This window comes from Phaseolus vulgaris, chromosome 9 (genome assembly GCF_000499845.2).
Source record: "Phaseolus vulgaris cultivar G19833 chromosome 9, P. vulgaris v2.0, whole genome shotgun sequence".
NCBI classification, from domain to species: Eukaryota; Viridiplantae; Streptophyta; class Magnoliopsida; order Fabales; family Fabaceae; genus Phaseolus; species Phaseolus vulgaris.
In genome coordinates this window covers 11,670,303-11,698,205 of record NC_023751.2, presented here as the reverse complement: position 1 = coordinate 11,698,205, position 27,903 = coordinate 11,670,303, and the positions used below count along the sequence as shown (strand labels likewise).

The window sequence follows — 27,903 nt, the reverse complement described above, 5'->3', positions numbered from 1 at the left end:
TAATTTAAAAATTATAATTAAAAAAAATAACATGTATGGAATGTATATAGGTATAATTTAAAAATTATAATTAGAAAAAAAACATGTATTTAATAAATTAAATGAAAACAAAACTTCAAATAATTTATTAAAATATTAAACATGTACTATAAAATTGAAAAATAAATCAGAAAATAAATCAGATTTAATATAAATAAATAAAATATTATCTTTTACAAAAATGTTTATTTAACATGCTCCACCCTACACCCCAATAAATATTAATATTTTAATTATTTATAAAAATTTATAATTTTTTTAATTTTGAAACATTTTGCATTTTACTTGTATTTTCATTAAGGAGTTTTTTTCTAATTTTTTTTATTATAAATATTAATATTTATTGTGGATGTAAGATGGAGCAAGGGTGTCAAAATATCATAACCCTATCTTTTAATAATAAAAACCATGTAATAAACAATTTTCACATATTCGTAGATTTAAAAATTATAATTAGAAAATAAATATATATTAAATCTAAATAGGTATAATTTAAAAATTATAATTAGAAAAAATAATATGTATGAAATGTATATATGTATAATTTAAAAGTTATAATTAAAAAAAATGTGTATTCAATAAATTAAATGAAAATATAACTTCAAGTAATTTATTAAAATATTAAACATGTATTATAAAATTGAAAAATAAACCAGATCTTATATAAATAAATAAATATTATCTTTTACAAAAATTTTACCCTACACACCAATAAATATTAATATTTTAATCATTTATAAAAAAATATAATTTTTTTAATTTTGAAACATTTTGCATTTTGCTTGTATTTTTATTATTGAGGTTTTTTTTATTACAAATATTAAAATTTATTGTGGGTGTAAGATGGAGAAGGGTGTCAAAATATCATAATCCTATCTTTTAATATTAAAAACCATGTAATAATGAAAAATAAAAAATACTACAACAACAAAAGTACAATGTAATTAATAATAAAAAAGAATTTCATATTAATATAAACATAACAATAATAAAAAAAAATCAAGTAATTTTTTAAAATATTAATCATTTATTATAAAATTAAAAAATAAATCATATCTTATATTAAAAACACATTTTTTAATATTAAAAAATATTATAATAATAAAAAATAAATAATACTACCAACAATAGAATAAAATAAATAAGGATAAATTTAAAAATAACACATAATATTACTTTTCTTCTACGGGTTTTTGACCATGATGGGGTTATTTTTTTTTTGTTTTTACCAATATGGTGTCCGTTTAAAAAAAATTACAAATTTAGGCAAGTCGTGTCAATTTAGCACGACTTCATATGCACAAATCATTCTAATTTGACACGACTCTTCCATGTCATACTAAAGTCGTGTCAACTTGACACGACTTCTACCCTGTCATACTGAAGTTGTGTCTACTTGACACGACTTCTGCCACATCATAATTTTTTTTTAAAAATTTTATTGTTTATATATTGGATAATAAGTTATGTAATGTTAAAAATTAATTTGATACATAATTTTCTCTAAGAGTGTTAGTTTTAAGGAACGAAAAATTGGATATATAATTATTTTTAAATTATTTAATTATTTCAAAATAATTACAAATTATTTATATTATTTGACTTATTTAAAATTTATATAATTATTTTTAAATTATTTAATTATTTCAAAATAATTACAGTACTTATACCTTTTTATATTTTAATATAAATGACATTAAAAAAAATAAACAGGTTTAAAAGATGTATTATTTTAATTGTGATAAAAAAAATTATTACTTCAGGAAAAAATGAATAATTGTGATACACAATTATCCAAATTTTTGTTCCTTAAAACTAACACTCTTATAAAATTATGTATCAAATTAATTTTTAACATTACATAACTTACTACCCAATATATAAACAATAAAATTTTAAAAAAATTATGACGTGGCAGAAGTCGTGTCAAGTTGGCACGACTTCAGTATGACAGGACAAAAGTCGTGCCAAGTTGACACGACTTCATTATGACATGACAGAGTCGTGTCAAATTAGGATGATTTATGCATATGAAGTCGTGCCAAATTAGCACGACTTGCCTAAATTTGTAATTTTTTTTAAACGGATCTCATTTTGGTAAAAATAAACAAAAATAACCCCATCATGGTCAAAAACCCTTCTTTTACATCTCTTAATTTTGTCGTTTTGCAGAGTTTACGAGGAAGAAAATATTTTCAGTTAGGAAAATAATTTTTTGACACCCATTGCTCCACTTTACACCTCATTAAATATTAATATTTTAATCATTTTTAATTTTTTTAATTTAAAAAATTATTTTAATATTTTACATTTTGTCTAATATTTCATTAAAGACATTTTTTAATTTTTAATTTTTTTTATTATAAATATTAATATTTTATTGTAGACATAAACTGAGCAAAGTGTAAAAATATAATCATCCTTTCCGTTAACATATATCATCTTCTTATCTTAAAAATCCTAGATGAAAATAAGAGATATTCTCTCACTAGGTCCTTAGTGAGTATTGGAAGGTGAAGAAGCTGAGTCCATGAACTCTTGATCTGATTCTAGTGCTGTCATTACAAGTGGCGAAAGACATACTTCTAAATCTACGCTTCCTCCTCCTTCATGGCCTGGATACGACGTAACTTTTCCATCAAATTTGTTGGCATACCCACTTCTAACTGCGAGTGCTTTTCCCATTCCAAACTCATTACCATACATGTTGAATCTGGGTGAGCTTCCCATCATCACACAGTAGGGGTCAAAATACCGACCAAGTTGATATATCAGAGGACACTCTAACCACTCTCTCACCCATCCCAACACCACTCTGTCGTTATGGTTTACAACAGCAAGGTGCAACTTCCATGCTGCCCATCCCAGACCATTCCCAAGCAATTCCCCTGACCTGGCTGTTCCTGCACCCAGCGTATGAATCGAGTTTCCAAAGTACTCCTCAGCCAGAGGCGGTTCCATTCTTCTTCGGTTGTTTGTCGATAACTTGCAACTTGTTTTCTGATCAGGCCCCAAGCGCCGCGCCCGAGTTATGCATCTCCAAACAAGCGCTGACAGTGATTGGAAGGAAGAGATTTTTGTGGTATTGCATTCCGAGTTGGCTTTTGCTTTCAGTTTTGCAATAGACTCTGCTGAAAAGTGGAATATTCTCTCTCTCATCAAGGGTGCTTCATACCTGCTGATAAACTCCTCGTGGTGTTTGAAAGGAAGATTGATTGGTGGAACGCAATCATTCGGAAACCAGCGATTGTGAATGGGAGGGTGGGATATGGGAACATCATGTTCGTGGCCTTGAGCTTGAAAGATCTCGGACCACGTGTTGAAGAAATTCCAATAAGAAGTGCCATCACCAATACAGTGGTTCATAGAACAACCTAGGAAAACACCATCCAGTAGTTCAGTGACTTGGATGGACAAGAGCGGCATGGTGTGACCATCGTGGTTGAGTGCTCTGTCGTGATCAAACAATGATTGAACAATGGGTGGGACATCAAGCGGGGAGAGGATATCAGATATGGTCATATCTAAAGTTGCATGGATGAATTTGACTCCAGAATTATTTGTGCAATCGACGAAAACAGCATAGAAGGGAGGGTCTTTGGTTTTGTGAGTGACAAGACGACCAGACAATGGATAGAAATGGGAGAGGGTGAGCGAAAGAGAGTGTTTGAGCTTCTCCAACAGATTCTCTATGAAATCATGTTGATTAACAAGTGGTTCAGGCTTCTTGTAGAGAAGACCCTTTTGGATATAGTGTGCAGATAACATGGCAATATCCCAAGGTGTTAAGTGGCAGATTTGGTTTGATTTTTGGGTGGAGTGTTTTGCTTTGATGAAGCATTCTGAGACCCGTTGTAAGATGGGAGTATCCATCATCCTCTCAGAAGTGTAGCACTTCTTTTGTGTTTGTGACGGGAAGAGTTGAAAATTTATTCTAACCAAATATGCTATCCAATATAAATACCAAACAAAAATATTTTTTTATAACACGTTTCACCTACATTTCAATAAATATTAATATTTTAATATTTATAATTTTAAAAATTATTTTAATATTTTACATTTTATTTAAATTTTTATTATTGGAATTTTTTTTTAAATTTTTATTATAAATATTAATATTTTATTGTAAGTGTAAGATAGAGCATAGTGTAAAAATATCATCACAATACCGAGTTATTATTAGGTAAACTTTGGAAGACTACAATTCATTCTTAATAGAGTTGTCTTACTATGCAAAAACATATTATCTATTTCAGATATTTTAAATAATAAAATTTGGCAGATATTATAAGTAGAGAAATATTTTCTTTAATAATTTTACTCATTTTTATAGTTAAGAAATAAGATAAAAACACAAATAAAATAAATATTGCAATTTAAATTATTTTTTAAAATATTTTAATCTGCATGAAGTCTAAATCAAAGTCTTCTTTATCTTAAATTTTGGTTTCTGAGTTAGTCGCACTGTTCTAATTAATTTCTTGAGTGCATGATTTAAGAGAATTGACATGGAGTATAAATATGTAACAACAAAATGGGTACTGATTAGACGCATCTTATACTTTACTGGTGAACGCTCCAAGTTAAATTCGATTGATGCATGTTTAATATGACTTAATTCTTTTTTAGGATTGGAGATGGTTAATCTTTAAAAAACTTGTGAAAAAATCAATATTGAAAAACTTCGGGATCAACCGCTTTTGATTTGTTGTTTTAATCTATTCTATAGTTTACGTTAAACAATCTTAACCCTTTTTATCTTTCTTATTATTGTTAACTTTTCTTGTTTGTAGATAGATTTTAAACATATATTTACTGATTTTATTATTGGATTTGTTCAGAGACTATAGGGTCATCTGACCAAAATTATACTATCATTATTCTAACGTTAGACATGTATATGCATGAATTATTTTAATTTATCTAATTTTTTATATTAAAAAATAATGTAAATTGAAATTAGGAAGACCAATCTTATCTTTTTGTGAATGGCTTCTACATTATCATGTAGTCAATATTTAAAATTGACACCTACATTAATATAGCCTTTCATACTTATTAATTGTAATGAATATTATTACCGGACAAAATCATTATTAGACTTAATTAGACTTAATTACAGGAATATAATCACTATTAATGAGTCTATAATTAGACTTAATTATAGGAATATAATCACTATTAAAGGGTCTATAATTAGTCTTAATTACAGATGTTATGTTAGGAAAAGAATCTGTAAGGTTCTGTACGGTTCTAATGCTATGGTTATATATATATATATATCATTGCTATAGATGAAGGACAGATTGAATAAAACATAAAATATTCTTTCATGGTATTAGAGCACAAAACTCTGATACCCGACAAACACAAAGCAAAGGCAACGGTGCACAACTATGGCAGCTGCACCAGAAAAGAATAATGCCAACAAAGCAGAGCACGAAGGAGGAGGTGCTAAGAAGACCTACTCGCCACATGATCTCAACGCGAGTGACAATCCCGGAAACATAATCACGCAAGTCCAATTGCGCGGAGAAAATTACGACGAATGGGCAAGAGCAGTAAAGATCTCGCTTCGTGCCCGGAGAAAATAGGGCTTCATTGATGGAACACATATCCAACCAGAGGATGAGGCACCCGACCTTGAAGATTGGTGGACCGTGCAGTCCATGATTGTCTCTTGGATTCTAAACACCATTGAACCAAGCTTACGATCCACAGTAGCATATGCTGAGACTGCACATAACTTGTGGGAAGACATTAAAGAAAGATTCTCGGTCGTGAATGGACCTAGAATTCAACAACTAAGGTCGGACTTGTCAAGATGCAAGCAGGAGGGAATGGTGGTGGCAACTTACTTTGGAAAATTGAAGGTCCTTTGGGATGAGCTTGCTAACAGTGACAAAATTCCATCTTGTACGTGTGGTAGATGCAAGTGTGGGATTGGTGCTCAGTTGGAAAAACGAAGGGAGGAGGAGAAGGTTCATCAATTCCTTATGAGGTTGGATGACGCAAGCTACGGGACAGTAAGATCAAACATTCTGGCCTCAGACCCATTGCCGTCTCTGAACCGCGTATATGCTATGTTGGTACAAGAAGAAAGAGTGAGAATGATGGCCAAATCAACGGAAGAAAGGGGGTTGGTCGTGGGTCTCGCGATGCAGGCCAACTACAAAGAAAAAGGGCGTGGAGATATGGTAGAAAAATTAATGACGTGCAGTCATTGCGGTAAAAATGGTCACGACATGAAGGGATGCTTCCAATTGATCAGATATCCCGAATGGTGGGGTGACAGACCAAAAAGTGAAGGCAAATGGAACGGCAGGGGACGCCAAGGGATGCGAAACAAAGGTAACCCGACACGTGCAAATGTGGCACACGCTAGTGGAAGCAACAGTCAAGCCAACAATGACGACAAGAAACTTGAGATGGCAGGTCTGACCAATGAACAATGGAAGGTACTGGTTGATATGATCAGCAAACAAAAATCAAATGAATCAGAGAAAATGACTGGTAAGAGCATTTGGGATTTGTGGATTATTGACAGTGGGGCATCAAACCATATGACCGGGTCACTGGAAAATTTGAGTGAAAAGGAAACTATACAAAGGTGCCCCGTAGGGTTACCCGATGGTGAACGTGTTCTAGCTTGCGAACAGGAACAGTGACTCTTGAAGAAGGACTTGAATTGAAAAATGTCCTTTATGTTCCCAAATTAAAATGCAATTTACTTTCAGTACCTCAATTGACGGATGAAGAAAATTGTGTTGTAACATTCACTGATAAATTGTGTATTATACAGGACCGCACTTCGAGGACGCTGATTGGAGCAGGTGAATGGAAAGATGGGCTTTATTGGTATCGTGGGGTACGGAAGACTCAAGCATGTCATGTCAAGATGGAAAATCAACTAGCACTTTGGCACCAAAGATTAGGACATCCGTCATTTAAGATTGTGCAAATGCTTCCTGATATAAGTGGGAAATGTACTCGTGATGAGTTGAATACAGTTTGTGAAGTTTGTGAAAAATCGAAACAAACGGTGCGCATCAAGCTTTGAATATTTTTGATTTAATTCATTGTGACTTATGGGGTCCTTATAAAACTCCTTCATCCTGTGGTGCTTCATATTTTTTGACAATTGTGGATGATTGTTCACGGGCAGTTTGGATCTATTTGTTAAAAGAAAAAACAGAGGTATCAGTGACTTTGAAAAAAAATTTCACACTCGTTGAGAGGCAATACAACAAATGTGTTAAAATGGTTCGCTCTGACAATGGAACCGAATTCATGTGTCTAAAACAATATTTCATTCAACAAGGTATCCTTCACCAAACTTCCTATGTCGGGACCCCGCAACAAAATGGACGCGTCGAACGCAAGCATCGGCATATTCTGAATGTTGCTCGGTCATTACGGTTTCAAGGCAATCTTCCCATTAAATTTTGGGGGGAATGCGTTTTGATTGCAGGCTACTTAATCAATCTCACACCATCCTCCATTCTAAAAGGAAAAACCCCTTATGAAGTGATCCATGAATGTGTACCCAGTTACGCGCACTTACGAGTATTTGGTTCATTATGTTATGCTCATAATCAAAATAGACAGCGGGATAAATTTGATAGTCGTAGCCGAAAATGTGTGTTTGTCGGGTATCCATATGGCCAAAAAGGATGGAAATTATTTGATTTGGAAACAGAAACTTTCTTTGTCTCTCGTGATGTACATTTTTTCGAAAATAAATTTCCATATTTTGAAGCCAAAAAGATGGACACTGCACCACCATTGCAAAACCCAATTATTGCCAACTCTTTAGAAACTGGAACGGACCCACATTTTCTTCATGAAGTTGCCTCCTCAAACCTAGATGAATGCATCGTCAACCAACCCATTGCATCTCCCATCCCAGCCAAGGAGGATGCTACCCTCACAGATGACTTCGACCACACTATCAACGACTCTGATCCGTGTATAGAAGCCTCGACGCTACCCGCGGATCCACCGCCGCGTCCGACGGAGACGGCGCCGTCGGTTTCTTCACCACCGCTGACGGCCGCGGTTCCCCTTGGGCGAGGGCATCGCACGAAGCTGCCTTCAGTACGGTTACACGATTTTGTCGCAGCCACCACGATACCGTCAAGCCCCTCTGTTCCGTCACCTCCTTCAACAGAATCCTCAGGTGTTTCGTATCCTATACATGATTTTGTGAATTGTGATTCCTTTTCTAAACATCATCAAAGTTTTCTTGCCTCTTTACACACCGAGCAGGAACCCCTGTTCTTTTCTCAAGCGATCCGAGAACCCCGGTGGCGTGATGCTATGGCACAGGAGATTCATGCTCTCGAACTCAATGACACCTGGAAACTCACCGCTCTCCCTCCTGGAAAGAAGGCACTTGGGTGTAAATGGATCTACAAAATCAAATACAACTCGGATGGAACAATTGAAAGATTCAAGGCTCGATTGGTAATTCTTGGCAATCATCAAGTGGAGGGTTTGAATTACAACGAGACGTTTTCTCCTGTCGTAAAGACGGTAACCATTCACACAACTCTAGCAGTAGCAGCCGCAAAAGATTGGGAGCTTCATCAGATGGACGTTCACAATGCGTTTCTCCATGGTGATCTTGATTATGAGGTTTATATGAAACTCCCTCCTGGCTTCCAAGAATCTCAACTAGGGGCAGTGTGCAAGCTTCAAAAGTCTCTATATGGCCTCCGACAGGCCCCCAGGTGTTGGTTTGCTAAACTATCTTCTTCTCTCACTCGTTACGGCTTCCAACAATCCCCGAAGGATCACTCCCTGTTTACTCTCGATAATAATGACATACAGTTGGTTGTGCTAGTCTACGTTGATGATCTTGTGATTGCAGGGAATAATGGTACTGCCATCCAATGTTTTAAAGGCTACTTAAATCAATGCTTTCATATGAAAGATTTAGGCCGCCTCAAGTACTTCCTGGGGTTGAAGTTGCTCACTCCCCCAACGGAATCTTCCTTTGTCAGAGGAAATATGCCTTAGATATCATTACTGAAGTCGGATTGTTGGGTGCGAAGGCCCGCCACTACACCATGTGAAGAAAATCACAAATTGAGCTCCGCTACTGGTTCTTTTCTTTCTGACCCGGCTACTTATCATAGACTTGTTGGGAGGTTAATTTATCTGTGTTTCACTCGACCTGACCTTGCCTACAGTGTCCAACCTTTATCTCAATTTATGCTAAAAACCCGGTATTCCACGAACGCACCAAACACATTGAAGTTGACTGCCATTTTGTTCGAGATGAAATCATTCACAAGCGCCTTCTTCCATCCTATGTGCCCACACATACACAACTAGTTGACCTTTTCACCAAAGCTCTCGGTGGTAAAAAGTTTGGAGCCATCTTGGTCAAGTTGGGCATTCAAGACTTACATGCTCCGGAATATTACCGGACAAAATCATTATTAGACTTAATTACAGGAATATAATCACTATTAATGAGTCTATAATTAAACTTAATTATAGGAATATAATCACTATTAAAGGGTCTATAATTATTCTTAAAAAGAATCTGTACGGTTCTAATGCTATGGTTATATATATATATGTATATATATATATATATGTATGTATATATATATGTATCATTGCTATAGATGAAGGATAGATTGAATAAAACATAAAATATTCTTTCAACTATTTTCACATCTAAATTTATTTTTTATTAATATTATGTTTGTTATTATATTTTATTTTATTTCTTAATGTTATAATTTATATTTTTTTAAGAAATCTCGTCCCGTATATGAGTATCGTGTTAGTTTGAAAACAATTTTTTCACGTGACTTCATGGCCCATGTCAATCATCCGAGGACATTTTAATAATAGTAGTACCTACCCTTATAGTATTTAAATCATACCTGTAACTTCCTCTCCCGAGATAAAACCAAAAAAAAAGTTACCATTTTAATTATATTTGAGCCTGTAAGTACATTACATATCCATTCATTAATATTCAAATTATAAAATAATATTTTTCTTTTCATTTTTAATCAATTGAAGTCATTCAAAATTAAAATAAAATTAATAAATTATTCTAAAACAGAACGTAATAAAATTTTATTATCAACTTAAAATCCCTCTAACAATATAATAAAACCTTATTATAACTATAAATTACACTAACAACTCTTGGTCTTTACTTTTATTCTTTTATTTTCTACTAACTTCTAAATTTAAAATTCACAAAATAACATTTAAAGTTGTTTTTGTCAAGGAGTGCAAAAGAATGAGAATGAGTGTGACATATTTGATGAACATAATTTTATTCACACTTAATAGTTTTACTCATGGACTATAATAATAAATAAATTTATTGTATTAATTAATATTTATATAATTTAATTTATTTAGGTTTTAACTATTATTTTTGTTAATTTTGTGTTTTTAGAGTGAATGAAGAAAGTGTATGTGAATGAGTTAAATATGCAAAAAAGTTCAAGTTGCTTCTTTGAATCAAAACAGAATCTATGTATTCAAGTTCATTGTTATAATTAATTTCCTGGACGCATGATTCAAGAAAATTCACATGGAGTATATACATGTAACAAAGTGAGTACTGATTAAACCAGTAGACATATACTTTACTTGTGAGTGCTTCAAGTTCAATTAAATTGACGCATATTCAATATGAATTAATTCTGTTTGAGGATTAAGAAATGAATAATCTTTGGAGAACCACGGAAGAATTCAACGGCAAAAGAACTTGGGATCAAGTGCTTTTTATTTGTTATTTTAATTTCTTTTATATTTTATGTTAAATGGTCTTAACCATTTTTATCTTTCTTGTTATTGTTAACTTTTCTTGTTTGCAGATAGAGTCTAAATGTTTATTACTGAGTTTACTATTAGATTTGTTGAAAGATGATGAGGTCATCTGACCATAATTATACTATCGTCTCTTTAGCTGTAGACAAATTTATGCTGAAATCATTTTAATTTGACAACAAAACTATAGTTATCATCATTTTATCTAATTATTTTATATTAAAAGATAATGTAAGATGAAATTAGGAAGACCAGTCTTTTCTGTGTGTGAATAGTTTCTACATCTATCATGTAGTCAATATTTAAAATTTACACCTCCATTGAAATAGTCTAATTCATACTTATTAATTGTAATTATTATATTTACATTTAATTTTTATTTTTTATTAATACTATGTTTGTTATTATATTTTATTTTATTTCTTATTATTATAATTTATATTTTTTTAAGAAATCCCGTACTGTATACGGGTACCCCGTGTTAATTCTAAAACATTGTTAACGTGACTTCTGGCCCATGTCAATCTTCTAGAGGACAATTTAATAATAGCAATACCCTACACCTATAATATTTAAATCATACCTGTACCTAAGATAAAACCAAGAAAAAGTTACCATTTGTTTATATTTGAGCCCATAAGTACATTAAATATCAATTAATTAATATTTAAATTATAAAATAATCTTTATTTTAATCATAAAGTCATTCAAAATTAAAATAAAACTAGCAGTTCTTCTATAACAGAACATAATAAAATTTTATTATAAATTTAAAACTCCACTAACAATATAATAAAACCTTATTATGACCATAAAATTTCATTAACAAATTTTGACCTTTCATTAAACTTTCATTCTTTTATTTTTTATTAATTTCTAAATTTAAAATCCACAAAATAGCATTTAAAGTTTATTCAAAATTTGTATTTTTATTTTTATTTTTTTGAGTTCTTATTGTGTTTTGTTGAGGAGTCTCTACCATTAAAAAAAAAGTTTTAATGGAGTTTTTTTTAACATTCATTAAGTTTCAAAGTTATTATAAAACCTTAACAAAAGAACGAGAATCTTTTTTGTTTAAACTAATTGAAAAAAATAACAAAAGGAAAAATATTGTAGAAATTGATTGAACGTAATTATACGAAATTGCAAAACTGATGAATTAATTAATTTATTTTGATTTACTTCAATAATATATATATATAATAAATTACAATTACTGAAAGTTATAAAATAATAATACTAACAACATTGTAAACTAACGATTAATGCAATAATAACGGTAAATGTTTAAGGGTAATAAAATCAGAATTATTATTAATAACCAACATCTAAGGCTAATAAAATTTGAATTAATAACCAACCACTTTAGTTAATTTTTAAAGATTTATTTTAAAACCTCAACAAACTAACAGAGACTTTTTAACCTTCTTTAAATTCTGAAAGTTTATTTTAAAACATCAGCAAAATAATTGATGTTTTTTTAACCTTCTTTAAATTTCAAAGAGTTATGTAGAACTTCAATAAAACACTTCAAATTTTCCAAAATTTAATAAATAAATATAATTAAATATATTAATAAATAAATAATTAAAAATTACATAGTTTTAATATATTTTATAACTGAATTCTCTAAAATATTTTAAACATTACAAATAAGATTTTTAAAGTTTCACGAATTCATTTTAAAAACTCATCAAAATAAACTTGGATAATAAGTACTTCAACAACTAATCTTGGATAATAAGTATTTGAACAATAATTGCATACTTTTTATGATTGATGGTACTTGGTTTATATAATTCCTAGTTTTTTTTTTGTTACGAGTTTATACTTCAAAAAACCAGACTTATTTTGTTTTAACTTTTGATGTACGTATATTTCATGTGCAATTTTAGTTTTATTTTTAATTGTTAATATTTAATTCTCATAATTTTGAAATATTTTAAATTAAGGCCTTTATTTTAAAATGCATCTAATAAATAATTCATTGTGAAAGTGAAAAGTAATAAAGTTAATTTCTTCTTGCAATCTTTAGCAAAGAACACACGTGACTTTGAAACCCACATCGGATAGATAATGCAATTATTTAGAATATATAAAGTAGTGATAAACACTAGTTGTTGCTGATCTAGATAACAGTGGCTTGTGACCTAAGTTGAGGCAGTAAGGTAATGGAAGAAACAATATTGGAGTAAGAAGATAATGTCTTATTTAGTGTTTCTTCTCCTTAGATATAATAGACATAAGTGTGGCTGAATTGTGATTTTTTGTTAGGACTGTCGTTGACGACCATTGAGCTTGTGCTGGAGAGCAGTGCATTTACGGTGGAAAGAGAAGTCAGAAGGATCATTAAAGATGGTGAAAAAATGGGGTTGAAGGTTATTTCAAATGGCAAGTCATTTTACGAAACACATGGTATTTTACGAAGGTTTTGTAACCCATAGTATTTTACGAATGTTCTTAAACTCATGGTATTTAGCAGGGGTTTTGAAAGACTTCTCTGGAGGTTTACAAAATCCCTGGGGAACGGAACACGTTCCCCATGGATGATTTAGCGGGGTAAACTGCAACCTTGGGTAAATGACTTCATAAAGGTTTTAACGATAATGTAAAAATAAACCCCGTTAAAACCATTTTTTTTTGTATTAAGTGCAAAAGAATGAGTGCGGGGATATTTGATGAGTATAATTTTATTCACACTTAATAACTTTACTCGTAGATTATTGGACTATAATAATAAATAAATAAATTCATTGTTTTAATTAATATTCATATAATTTGGTTTACTTAGACTTTAACTATTATTTTTTGTTAATTTTGTGTTTTTAGAGTGAACGAGTCAAATATGCAAAAAGTTCAAGTTGTTTATTTGAATCAAAACAGAAAAGAAGACCTGGGAAGAAGAAGGAGAAAATAAAATCTACAATATATCAGAAATAACATTGGAAGCAATGTTACAAGAATTCTGGAAAGTTAGAAACTGTTAACAAAACTTAAACCATAATATTTTCCTAAGATCCTTGGAGCAAAAAACATATAAAAAGACACAAGGTTTAAGGAGAAAAGGGGAAACTTTACATGATTTTCTTAGTTTCTTTTCTTTTTTGTAATTTTTTTTGTCTCCTTATGAAAGACTAAACATTGTAATTCCCTATTGAGTTCATAGGTTTTGATCAATAAAAGTTTAATTTTTTTTAATTATCTACAGTAGTTGTTTTAATATTCTAATCTCTTGGAAAACTAGTTTTTGTGATAGGTACTTGAATGCATGATCGAGAGTCTTCACTATCTTAAACTTTGGTTTCTTAGTTCACATTGTTATAATTAATTTCTTGGGCGCATGTTTAAAGAGAATTCACATAGAGTATACACATGTAACAAAGTGGGTACTGATTAAACCAGTAGACACATGCTTTACTATTGAGCATTTCAAGTTGAATTAGATTGACGCGTGCTCAATATGGCTTAAACTCTGTGAGGATGGAAAAATTATTAATCTTTAGAGAACATGTGAAGAATTCAATGGTGGAAGAACTTGGGGATTGTTCTCGTTGAGATGAGGTGGGTCGGAATCCGGGTGGGCTCCTAGTGGTCTTCCTTCAAGCTCTAGTGATTTCAGCTTCCAAGGACTGAGGGGGGCTCCACCTGCAGAAAATACTCTGACACTCAAGTCAGTAAGTGCATCAAATTCTGTGTATATAGTGAATATAGTTCTAAAATTCGAGTGGAGAGTACTCTCTGTGAGTGATCATGTATTTATAAGTCTTCATGGGCTTGGATTTTTGACCCTAGTTTCTCTAGGTTTTAATGTGACATATTATAGTATGTTTTCATAAAAATTGAATATCATGTATATAAATTGGAGTATATGTGATATAATCGGAACATATATATGTAATATAATAAGGGCTATGGTGTAAGTAAATCATAGCATTTAAAGAGATTGGGATATTGTGGATTAAAATCACGTTAATTATGCATTAATAAGATTGATTCCGATAATATATTTATATAAATTAATATTATTATACTAACATAATTATGTGAGGGTTTGTAATAATTATGTAAGTTAATTTTACTTCGTCATGGGCTTTCTCACAATTTAGACTAAATAAAGGAATACATTCGACTTAGGCTTGATCGGTATGTGTTTGATCAAATTCGAGACGATACATGGATCAATCGCTTTTTATTTTTTGTTTTAATCTCTTTTATATTTTATGTTAAACCATCTCAACCATTTTTATCTTTCCTTTTATTGCTAACTTTTCTTGTTTGCAAATAGATTCTAAACACTTATTTACTGATTTTACTATTAGATTTGTTGAAAAACGATATGGTCATATGGTTAAACAAATCTATACTTGAATCATTTGATAGCAAAATAACAACTATCCTCATTTTATCTAATTTTTTATGTTAAAAAATAATAAGATAAAATTAAGAAGACCAGTCTTATCTTTCTGTGAATAATTTCTCAGGATTAACATCAATTTTTTTTTATCAGAAGTCTTTTTCTTTATGATGACGGGACCAACAAAGCACATCATTATTTTTTTCTGGCAATTTCTAGCTAATTTTGGAGAATATGTATGCAGATAATATTTCAAAAGATAGAAAAAGACAAAGAAGTTTTTGTAGCTAAAAACTTAAATTATAAGGACAAAAGTTTAAACTAAAAATGAGAGGTTGAGAAGGGTTATTGTATCTTCTGATCATATGTTGGAGTTTGAACAAGTGTAAGAGAAGTGTTGAATTCAATGTACTGAAGGTTACATACCTAAGTACTAAAATAGATTAACTGTTAAATTTCTAATGAAGAATATTTAATAAGAAATATTTATTAGTAGTGAAAGATTTTTTATTCAACTCATAAAGTATTATTTTTTAATCTATTAAAATGCTATTATTCTTTTGCTACCGGAATAAAAACACAAGAAAAAAGTTATAATGAAATTAATAAATAAGGTAAAGAGCATCTTATATTTTAAAATTAATTTATTTGAAGATAAAATAAGTTTTTATTTATTTATGGAGGTAAATAAGTTAAAATTTACAATGATTCAAAATATCCTAAAAATTATATTATTTAAGATATTTTCGTACTAGAACAATAATTCACTGTTGCACGGATATGACAAGACAATGAAATAACATGTATTAAGTTGTAATCCGTACAACTCTAATTTACACCAACATATTTATTTTTTTAAAATTTACATTTTAAAATCAATTTAGGTCACATTTGGCTGAAAAGTTTTGAAATAAAGCGAATAATAAGACTTCAATTATTTATGGTAAAAAAATTAAGTCAAATATTCAAAGGTCTTCCGTGTGAATATGGTAAAAATTATGCCAGCCGGAAACTTAAAAATGTCAGTATTTTTAAGACCTGAGAAAGCAACTAACTCCCCTCACCTTTTTTTTTTTCTTTTTCTTTTACCCTCTCCCACCTTTTCTTAATTTCTCTTATATACCTTATTTATATTTCAAAGTGTGATCACGTTATAATCTAGTTGAGAAGTCAAGATACCGATTGGATTTATAAACATAGTAAGTTAATTTTTATTTTAAAGATTTTTTATTTTTTTATTTAATCATCAATTTTAATAAGATTGGTTAAAAAAATATATTTCTCTCAACTTGATTAAACTTATAAAAAAAATTGATAATATTTGAATAACTTGTTTATAAGAAAAAAAAAATTACTATGAACAAGGAAAGCAGTAAAAATTCAAGTAATACAAAAGAGCACGAAAATTGAAATTCCTTTTTCATTAAGAAAGTTATATATGTATATATATATATATATATTTTCTTAATTAATTTTAATTTACTTTTTTATTTTATTTTAAACTTAAATTATTTTTATTTTTATTTAAAATAGAATTACAACTTAAATATAACTAAAATTATAAAAAAAATTATTATTATAAAAATATAATTAATCATATTATATATATAATAAATTATAAATAAAAATAACAATAAAAATAAATATTTTTAATAATAAAAAAATAAATTTATATAATAACTATATTAATTAAAAACAATAATGTTATTTAATATAAAATAAGTGTTTATCAAATATTTTATAATTATAAATATTTTAATGAAAAATAATTATAATTTATAAATAAATGATTCAAATTAAATTTTTAACCATTTTTAAATATAAGAATAAATTTGTAAACTTACATTTTTATCCATTAAAAAAAATATAATTTCAATCACACTCATCACATCACTTACAAACTTTTATAAACTTTTTTCACACTTTTCACTCTATTTACTTAATCCAAACACCCTAATTTTCTTTACACTTTTCCTTCAAATCATCTCAAATCTACTCCCACATTTCCACTCCGTAATCCAAACAAAGCATTAAAGTGGTTCCTCTCTTTGAGGTAGAATTTCCATAAGTGGAATTTCAGGTAAGAGAAACTAACTTTAACTTTCAATAGTACTCTAGGCTAGAAGATCTGAATGTGAAGGGGACGTGGTCCCAAGTTTCAGTTTCTCTTGCAAGGATGTTAGTTGATAAAATTGTTTGATTTTATTTTTTGTGAACATGTATAAATATTATATTTTGATAGTTTGAAAGTTAAATATTGTTTTTGATGTTGGAAAAGTTCTTGAATTGTATGAACTTTTAAATGTTATGTGATTGAATGATATGTATTATGTATGAATGATGAAAATTGTATGAAATTGATGTCATACATTTGGGATAATGTATGAGTTGTTGTTTGATGACATTAAGTATGAAAAGGTTATGTTTAATGGAGATCCTCTAGCTTCACTGATGATCTAAGTCATATAGACTAAGATATCAGGTGGTGAGAAACTAAGAGGGAGTTCATACACACCGGGTCCCGTTGTAGACACTCAATGTTTGAACTTACCTTGATCCTTTCTATTGGATTCGCTGGTAATCTTTGAATCAAGTGTTAGTTTCTGGTAGGAACATACTTAATGAGTCTTCTTCCAAAAGACGATGAGATTGAAATGAAATCCAATGATTGTGATTGAAAATAGATCCATGTGTAATTTATATGAATGATGAAATTGGTATTGAAATTTTATATCACAACATTTAAAGAAATGTTTATAAATGATTAGATTGATTGATTCTTTCTTTTTGCATGAATTAAATATGTTATGCAATTTCTTTTCATTAACTTACCATTGTTTTTCTTGTAGCATTTGAACTGCGATGACTGTACTACGTACATGAACAAGTGATCACACAGGTGTCGGAGAGTCTAAAGGACTTTAAAATGTAGTTTTGAATCTTATATTTTTAATATTTGTATTCATAATCTTATAATAGAAATATTTTGAAAAACTCCGTCTGTATTGTCTGTATTGTCATAGTTAGATGTATTATCTATAATAGTTGTAATAGTTGGTTTAATATGAATATAATTCTTGTATAAAATTATATTTGCAGTATATATAAAAAAAAAGTAAAACCAATGTAGAAGTGATGCAAATTTTAATTTAATTTATTAATGTATTGAACAAAATGGGCAATTTTTTAAAAAATTCTATTTAATTTAATATTGTTTTATGTAACACATCAATCCATTTATAAATAATAAGATAATAACAATGATCGTAATAATAATATTAATAATTAAACTTATAAAAGTATTATATTCAAATTATTATAACATTTAAATTTTTTATTCAATAATATAATGTATTTTAAAGTAATATTGTTTTATATATAAATGTATATTTTGATATATACATTTCTACTGTTTGTGCTTCTTATTTTTTTTAATGTACTTCTATAATTTTACGTTTATGTGTTGTGTTATTTTAAATTATTTACTTGAAATCTATTATGTAGTCAATATTTAAAATTTGATATCTACATTAAAATAACCTAAATCATACTTATTAATTATAATTATAATTATTATTTTTAATGTATAATATTTTTTATTAATTTTGTGTTTGTTATTATATTTTATTTTATTTGCTAATATTATAATTAAGAAATCCCGTACTGTGTATGGGTACCGTGTTAGTTTTAAAACATTTTTCCCGTGACTTCATGGCCCATGTCTGTTTAATAATAGTAATACCTACACCTATAGTATTTAAATCATACCTGTACCTAAAATAAAACCAAGAAAAAGTTACCATTTTAATTATATTTGAGCCCGTAAGTACATTAAATATCAATTAATTAATATTCAAGTTATCAAATAATATTTTGTTTTCATTTTTAATCAATTAAAATCATTCAAAATTAAAAGAAAATAAAATTAAGTGACATGTAGTTAAGGGACATGTTTTAGTGAAGAAGAAAGTCTCTCAACCAAAGCATGTAATTAATGTTTCTTAATTTTTGAGATAGTTACCAGATCGTATTCTTGTAATTCATGAATTGACTCTAAGGAAATGAAGGGGCTCCACCGCTAGAAGATATTCTACTTAAGTCCGTAAGAACATAAAAATATAGTGAGTATAATGTAAAATATGAGTTAGAATTACTCCTTGTGAGTTGTTGTTATCATGTGTTGAAGTTGTTTCCCTTGTTTGAGTCCTAGTTGTATCTTGTCCTTTATGAGGTTATCTTCTTTCCCTTATATAAGACAATGTTCTCCTCTTTTTCCTTGTATGAGTCTTTTTTTTAGTTATATTCCCAAATTAATTACAACTTCACATGTACTGTCAATCTTCATAATTAATATTCTCCCCTCTTTATAAAAAATAAATGTGATATTTTTCATTGGATATTAAGATTATTTTGACCCATGATATCAGAGCCTCCTAGCCTAATACTAAGTCAATAAAACTAATAAATTCATAAGCATTAAATTCAAAAATTAGTATTAAATCCGTTTTCATCTTATTATTAAGACTAATAATCTCACACCCTTCACACTCAAATTAATCCACTTTGACAACTTACTTTGACAACTTGTAGGGTTTAAGAAAAAAACTCAATAAAGCAACTAATCAAATTTTCACTTTGATACAATTACTTTAATAATATAATAATATATATTAGTATTTTAAATTAAAATATTAATATTTTGGGAAGTGTAATAAATATATTTTCCTTCATAGTTTTGAAAGTATCATCCCTCATCTGCAAAATGGATACTCCTGCAGTTCAACACATTTCAGAATGTTTTGTGAAGCCTCACCCCTACAACAACTTCCCCAACCAAATCTGTAATCTAACACCATGGGATATTGCCTTGTTGTCTGTGGGATATATCCAGAAGGGTTTGCTCTTCAGCAAGCCTGCAACTCTTGAGGATCAACAATATTTCATGGAGAATCTGTTGGAGAAGCTCAAGCACTCTCTTTCTCTAACCCTCTTCCATTTCTATCCACTCTCTGGTCGTCTTGTCACCCACAAAACCCAACAACCTCCCTCTTATACTGTTTCTGTTGATTGCAAGTTGCAACAACAGTGATGGAGCTCGATTCATCTATGCAGCCTTAGATGTCACCATATCTGACTTACTCTCCCCAGTTGACATCCCTTCCGTTTTTCACTCATTCTTTGACCACCACAAAGCACTCAACCATGACGGTCACACCATGCCCTTGTTGTCCATCCAAGTCACTGAACTAGTGGATGGTGTTTTCATAGGTTGCTCCATGAATCACTCTCTAGGAGATGGCACTTCGTTTTGGAATTTCTTCAATACATGGTCGCAGATCTTTCAAGCACAATCTCAGGCTGAAAGCCATGAATACGATGTTCCCATCTCACACCAACCCCTTCACAATCGTTGGTTTCCAAATAATTGTAGTCCACCAATCTCTCTTCCTTTCAAACATCATGACGAGTTTATAAAGAGATCTGAAGAAACACCCTTGCTGAGAGAGAGAATTTTCCATTTTTCAGCAGAGTCTATTGCCGCACTGAAAGCCAAGGCCAACTCAGAATCTAATACCACAAGAATCTCTTCTTTCCAGTCATTATCAGCACTTGTTTGGAGATCGATAACTCGTGCGCGCTCCCCACCGTCTGACAAAAAAACAATTTGCAGATTAATGGCAAACCATCGGTCAAGAATGGAGCCGCCTCTGCCTGAAGAATACTTTGGAAACTGCACTCATGCAGTGAGTGCAGAAACGACAACAGGGGAATTGCTTGAGAATGGTCTAGGATGGGCAGCATGGAAGTTGCATATGGCTGTTACAAACCTTAACGAAAGAGTGGTGTTAGAATTTCTGGAAGGGTGGTTAGAGTCTCCTTTGATAATTCAAATGGGTCGTTTGTTTGACCCGTACAGCGTGTTGATGAGTAGCTCGCCCAGGTTCAATATGTATGGAAGTGAATTTGGAATGGGGAAAGCGGTGGCTGCTAGATGTGGGTACGGAAATAAATTTTTTGATGGGAAAGTGACATCATACCCAGGGCGTGAAGGAGGAGGAAGCATTGATTTTGAACTTTGCCTTTTGCCACATACAATGAGTGCTTTGGAATCAGACAAGGAGTTCATGAATGCAGTTTCTGTGTTCAATCCCCTGCTGTTGTAGTTTGCTAATAATGGTGATAAAGGGTCAGCTCTTAATTAATGTAATCTCGTTTCTGGTTTTTTATTTTATTTTTTTTATCGGCAATTTTTGGGTTTTTTATTAATTGAGAGAAGTTATTATTGGAACATCTGTTAAATTTATCCGCTGGGTTCACCTAGTAAAAAGCGTAGATAGAAAAAGTAGTTGGTATTGGTATAAGATGGTAGCAAGATAATATCTAAAGAAAAGATGAATTAGTCAATTTCTATTCACATGGTAACAAAAAAAAATTAATGTCTCCTGAACTCTAGTATAACTCATTCCGTATACGTTTCATCAACTACTTCCTCTCCTACTTCTTCCTCTTTTAGCTGCAGACTATATTTTCCAATTTGCCTTGTCCTTGCATGCAATTGAAAAAAAGAGGATCTTGTTGCTAAATTCAGATTAGAACTCACATTTAATACTATTTAGAATGAAATTGACTGGCAAGTGCAAATTGAAACAAGGGAATATAACATTAACAATATGTTATGGTAATTTGATATATTGAATCCCTAGTTCTATCATATTGATATATAAACGGGGTATGATATGTATGCATAAGAAATCTTTCTCTTAGCTTTGGGACCACCTAAGGGAAGATGTATGACTTTTATTTGAGTTGCTCGGCAAAAGTTTAAATTTGGCATCTGTGTTTCTTTCCTATGTGCAGGACAAGAAGGCTTTTGAGGATATTCTGAAGAGAATTTCCAAGAAACAGAAGATTAATGCATCCAGTTATGTTATATTGAGAGATAGGTGACATTGTATCTAAGAAGGGTAACGTCCTTTTTTATTTTTATTTTATCACACTCTCCTAGATTTTATCTTTTGTTAGTTTAGTTGTGAGAGATTACTTGGAACACCATTTTTATAATACATTGCAGTATTGTACGCTAATGTTTTAAATTGTTTTAGCAAAATGTCTGCAAAAAGAAAAACTAGTTTCAATTGTACTTTTGAAGTGAGATATGACATTAACTTGGTGAAAGCTATAAGCTTGAATTCACTGCTCAGATGGTAAAGGATATCTTTCTTTTCGTTTTTTAGGTGAGTTTTCATTAATATTTTTTATTCAAAGGTGCACTCTGTCTGTTTAAAAAAATAATTTAATGTTAAATTTAATTTGCTTTACTTTAATAAAAGTTAACAATTTTTTTGTGAATATTTTTTTACAATGTTTATGAATGATATCTGGATCTAGTTCATCTGGGATATGAAATCCTTTGGTATAATCTTCATGTGATTATAATGATCAATGTATTGTTATTGTAAAAACAATGTCTTTGGTTCTTAAAATTTTAATTTCATTTGTGTCTTTGTGAGAAATTATTACACTTAGGGGAAGATACATCTAATCTTACTTTCTTCATCTTTATCTACATAGACTTTGTCTTACTGGAGTAAGATTTAGCCACAACTTTTTCAAAAGATGAAGTATTGGTAAGAATGATTTTTATTTCCCTTGTATATATGGACAAAGGTTCGTACTGCTTATGTCTTGCTTGGGGATATGTGGCTATACTGAAAATTCATCACTGGGGTGGGGCAAATTAAAGCCAAGGTTGAAGGAGCATGGAGAACCACTGAAAGGATTCCATTGGCAAGGGAAGGACGAGGAAGCTCAAAAGTTGTGGTTGAGATTGAAAAAATGAGTTGCAACTGAACTAAAGCAGAAAAAGTGTACGCTTTACAGTGAATGACTGTCATTGTCATTCCCACTATACATGAAGTGATTGTGATACTATAGTGATACTACATGCTAAAAATCTTATGTATACTACATGATAAACAAAAGTGACAATTTATTAACAAGGCATATTTTAATTCACTTTCAAACATTGAAAATCTATTGAAATACTATTAACGTTTATGTTGACAGATTTGTATTACTAGCTTGCTTACAAAATAAAACATCCATATATAAATTATTAAATTCATATGCAAGAATCCAAATCTAAGTAATTTGTATAATTTTCTAGTCAAACAATTTACTACAAATTTTTAGTAACATTTTTTAAATGTCACTTTTTTATTAAAAAAATTTTACTAAATATTTCTAATAACATTTTTATATTATTATTATTTTATTAAAAAATATTATTGAAAAGATTTAATAACATTTTTTAAATGTCACTTTTTTATTAAAAAAAGTTACTAAAGTTTTTTAGTAACATTTTTATAATGTTACTTTTTTATTAAAAAATATTACTAAAAAGATTTAGTGAAATTTTTAAAATGTTACTTTTATATTAAAAAAATTACTAAAAGTTTATAGTAACATTTTTATAGTGTTATTTTTTATTTAAAAAACATTACACTACAAGAAAATCATCCGATAGAACCCAATTTTAGAGACAAAAAATAATTGGTTGTTATATTAATTAAATTAGAGAGTATTTTAGAGACTAATTTTTTATTTATTTCTAAATTAGTTACTATTGTTAAATAGTTTCTAAATTAGTATCTAATTAACTACCAATGTTTTAATTACCAATTATTTAGATTGTAAATTAGGTAGCAAAAGCTTTGCTTAGATATCAATTTAGAAACTATTTAACAATAATAGAAACTAATTTAAAAACCATTTTTTTAGTTTCTAAAATAGTCTCTAATTTAGTCAATATACTAACTAATTAATTTTTGTCTCTAAAATTGGTTTTATTTAATGATTTTCGTGTAGTATTACTAGAAGGATTTAACAACATTTTTAAAATTTAATCTTTTTATTAAATAAATGTTACTAAAAGTATTTAGTGATACTTTTATAAATGTCTTTATTGATATGTAAAAATTTTACTAACACTCTTTAGTAACATTAAGTATTCGTTACATTGGATAAAATATTACTAAATCATATTAGTAACATTTTCTTTGATTTAGTAACATTTTTTGTGTTATTAATTATCATATATCTAGTAGTGAGTGGTTTTTCAAGCTTGATACAAATGAAGATATTTGTGTTGATTCCACGTACGATTATCAGATTTTACCTAAATACCCATATACAAACATTTTACCCAAATATTCTGGAGCGCCGGTGTATCTGCATTTTTTTTTTATTAATATGTATATGTATTTTTTATTAATATTATGTATCCAATTTTTTTTATTTCTATCATTATTTTGTATCCAATTTTTTATTTTTATTATTAATGTCTATCTTTATTTATTTATTTATTTATTTATTATTATTATTATTATTATTATTATTATTATTATTATTATTATTATTATGTATCCACATTATTTATTTTTATCATTATTATGTATCCGCGTTTTTTTTTATCATTATTATATATGTATTTTTATTTATTAAAATGAACTATAAATTCATTCTCAAACATTCTAATTCATCATAAATGTATGTGTTTATGTATTTTTTTAAATATCAAACTGTATATATGCATTTTTTTAGTTTTATCATTATCATGTGTATTTTTATTTATTTAAATGAACTATAAATTCATATTGTAATATTTTAATTCATCGTAAATTTATGTGTATGCACATTTTTTTTTATCATTATTGTACATTTACATTTTTTTATTTTTATCACTACCATATGCGTATTTCTGTTTATTAAAAAGAACTATAATACATAATATACAATTCATTTTTATCATTTTTTAATTCTATTTTGAATTTTTTTTTTATATGTATTTTTTTTTATGAAAAGAATGGTAATTTAAAAAAAAAATTGGATGGATATCATAGGTTCTAAGGAGTAAGAAATTACCTAATAATATAAGAAGAATGAATGCTAATAATACATTGTGAGTGATTTATTTTCATTACAAAACTGCCCTTAGTGTGACATCATTCCTATCATAATTACAAAAAAACCCCATTAACACATCCTCATCTAATATCACGTATGCGACGGTCAAGTGTGTGTTAGTGGAGAGAGGATATTAACAAAACATTTTTGTTACTATTTGTACTGGTAAGGGTCGTACGACATAACATGTCTCGGTCCCGTCATTGGGCCGACCAACAAGCGAGAGGATACCGAAGCTGACCAGAGCACATTGTTGCTGTCTCTGCAAAGAGAGATGGTTGAGTTGAGGAGAAGGAATGAAGAAGTGAGCAGAAAGAACGAGCAAAAAATCTAGGCTCTCTGTAGGAAGAACAAGGATATGAAGAAGTTGGAGGAGGCTAGGTCGTCTCTCGTGTCGACCAACCTTGTGAGTAGGTCATACACTTCCCCTCCCAACCTAAGAGTGGTTGACGAAACCAAGGACAAGGCTCCCACTCAGGAGATGGATGGAGAGTCCTGCCCTAACAAGAAGGTCCGCACGACTGGTAATGTAGATTTAGTGTGCCGACATCCTTTCATCGATGCTATCATCAAAGTTCCACTGCCGGATAAGTGGAAGGGCTTCAAAAGGGATCGTTATGACGACACGCACATGAGTCTGTACACCGCTGATGATGCGGTCATGTGCTGAGTGTTCCCCACATCACTGAAGGGAGGAGCTCTCAACTGGTTCACGAAGCTCCCTCCTAACTCCACCGACAGCTTCACGACACTGATGTCCAAGTTCGAGACACAGTTCGCCACAAGCCGCCTGTACCATCTAACCTCTATTGCCCTGGTCGGTATCCGCCAAGAGAAGGGGGAGTCCCTGAGAACCTTTGTTGACAGATTCAGAAAGGTAGTAATGAGCATTCGAAACCTCAGCTCGGACGTGGGCATGCACCATATGCTGACGACTTTACGTCTGGGACCATTTGCTGATGGCCTTTGTATGCAGCCGACCGCAAGTTTGGACGAGCTCAGGAAGAGGGATACCAAGTACATGTTGTTGAAGGAACTGAGAGAGTTTTGCAACCAGGCCCGTGCGGAGGCTAACGGGGATAATGGGAAGGAGGAGAAGGAGCGTCAGGGCCGATTGACCAATCGGGAAGACAGAAGAGGGACAACTAGGGCAGCCGGTTCTTAAGATATACCCCCCTGACGACCGAGAATGGGAGGATCTTAGACGAGGCTCTCAGCGTCGAGCTGATCTCTCCGCTCAGGAAGGCATCAAGCCTCGAAAACGCAGCAGTGCAGGTACCACAAAAACAACGGGCATTCCACCGAATGCTAAGCCCTTAAGGATAAGATAGAAGAACTTGTCCAGGTTGGACACTTGCAGTGTTTCGTCCAGTGTTCCCGAGGCACAAATTTAGAATCTAAATAATTGATAGTTAAAAACTTGGTAGCTAATTAGATACCAATTTAGAAACCATTTAACAATAATAGAAACTAATTTAGAAACCAAATTTTTTTTAGTCTCTAAAATAGTCTCTAATTTAGTCACTATAGCAATTAATTATTTTTTGTTTCTAAAAGTTTCTATTTCATGATTTTCTTGTAGTGTCAATACATAAGAGTTCAAGCATATTACTCCCAATTCCAAAGGGTAGGATTAACCACACATACTTCTAGCAGCTTTCATTCTCCCAATTGTGTTACAATTCACTCTATGGTGTTTTCTTCTCAATCTGGTACACTAGGGTTGAGCCTCTAGCCCTCTATTTAACCTAACTTTCTAGGGTTAAGTTATTTCTCGTGGCGCGCTGATGGGATAAGTGATAAAACATAAAAAAAATGCCCAATCTGTTTGACGCATTCTCGCTCGAGCGAGGAATTCTCGCTTGAGCGAGAAAGGCGTCGATTTCTGAAAACTATCTTGGAGCGTTCTCGCTTGAGCAAGATACTCCTGTTGTGAAATTGGCTTTTTCTGCACTTTTCTCTATTTTGGGACCTTAAAACTTTCTCCTTTTAGCTCAAATAATTCTCCTTTACTCCAAATCTTCAATCCTCCTTAGAAATATGCAATTAACATCAAATTTGAGAATAAAATGCTTTTATTCAAATAAAGATCATAAAAAATGTAAGAAGGTATAAATTCATAAATTATGAATTATTTTATATGTAAATTAACGATAAATCCTTATAAATGTTTATATTTTAATATGAAATATTACTGAAATTATACACTTATCACTACACTAATCGTTTTCAAAATATTAAACCAACTTGTAATCTTCTGGTTTCGAGTAGAACAACCTGAGTGATAAAACTCGCTTCAATTTTAATCAACTCCAAAAATTGTTCAATACTCAATAAAATTTCCATTTTTTAGAGCCCAAAAATCATAATGTTAACATCAGTTTTGATTATATTTTTTCTTTCTTTGTTTGATTTGGAATAATTTTTTTAGTACATTAAAGTTATTTTATATACATTCTGTATTACACTAAAGCGTCGTAGTTGACTACGTGTTTTGCTTTGTGCTTGAATGTGTTCATCCTCAAAATAAGATAATTTGTATTTTGATAATGGGCAAAGTGTTTCTCTTTGGAGAAATACCATTTAATATCGAGTATTTGTTAATGAAAGACAACTTCTAGTTATCTTCACAGTTTGAAGAGTTTGGATCCTTCAGCATGACTAATCTAAGAGTAGTAAAAACACGAAATATTTATAATAAAGTATTTAGAGAGACTAAACCTAGAAACCTG

General features: G+C 30.3%; 1 protein-coding gene and 1 pseudogene across 1 annotated transcript; one reads left to right on the top strand and one right to left on the bottom strand.

Moving 5' to 3' along the window:
* Positions 1 to 2,433: 2,433 nt before the first annotated feature.
* LOC137822985 (uncharacterized acetyltransferase At3g50280-like) lies at positions 2,434 to 3,946 on the bottom strand. Its single transcript, XM_068628049.1, has one exon. The coding sequence runs from the start codon at positions 3,913 to 3,915 to the stop codon at positions 2,536 to 2,538; it is 1,380 nt and encodes a 459-aa protein (XP_068484150.1). The 5' UTR covers positions 3,916 to 3,946; the 3' UTR covers positions 2,434 to 2,535.
* A 16,014-nt stretch (positions 3,947 to 19,960) lies between these two features.
* On the top strand, positions 19,961 to 22,290 carry LOC137822979 (uncharacterized acetyltransferase At3g50280-like; annotated as a pseudogene).
* The last annotated feature ends 5,613 nt before the right edge of the window (positions 22,291 to 27,903 follow it).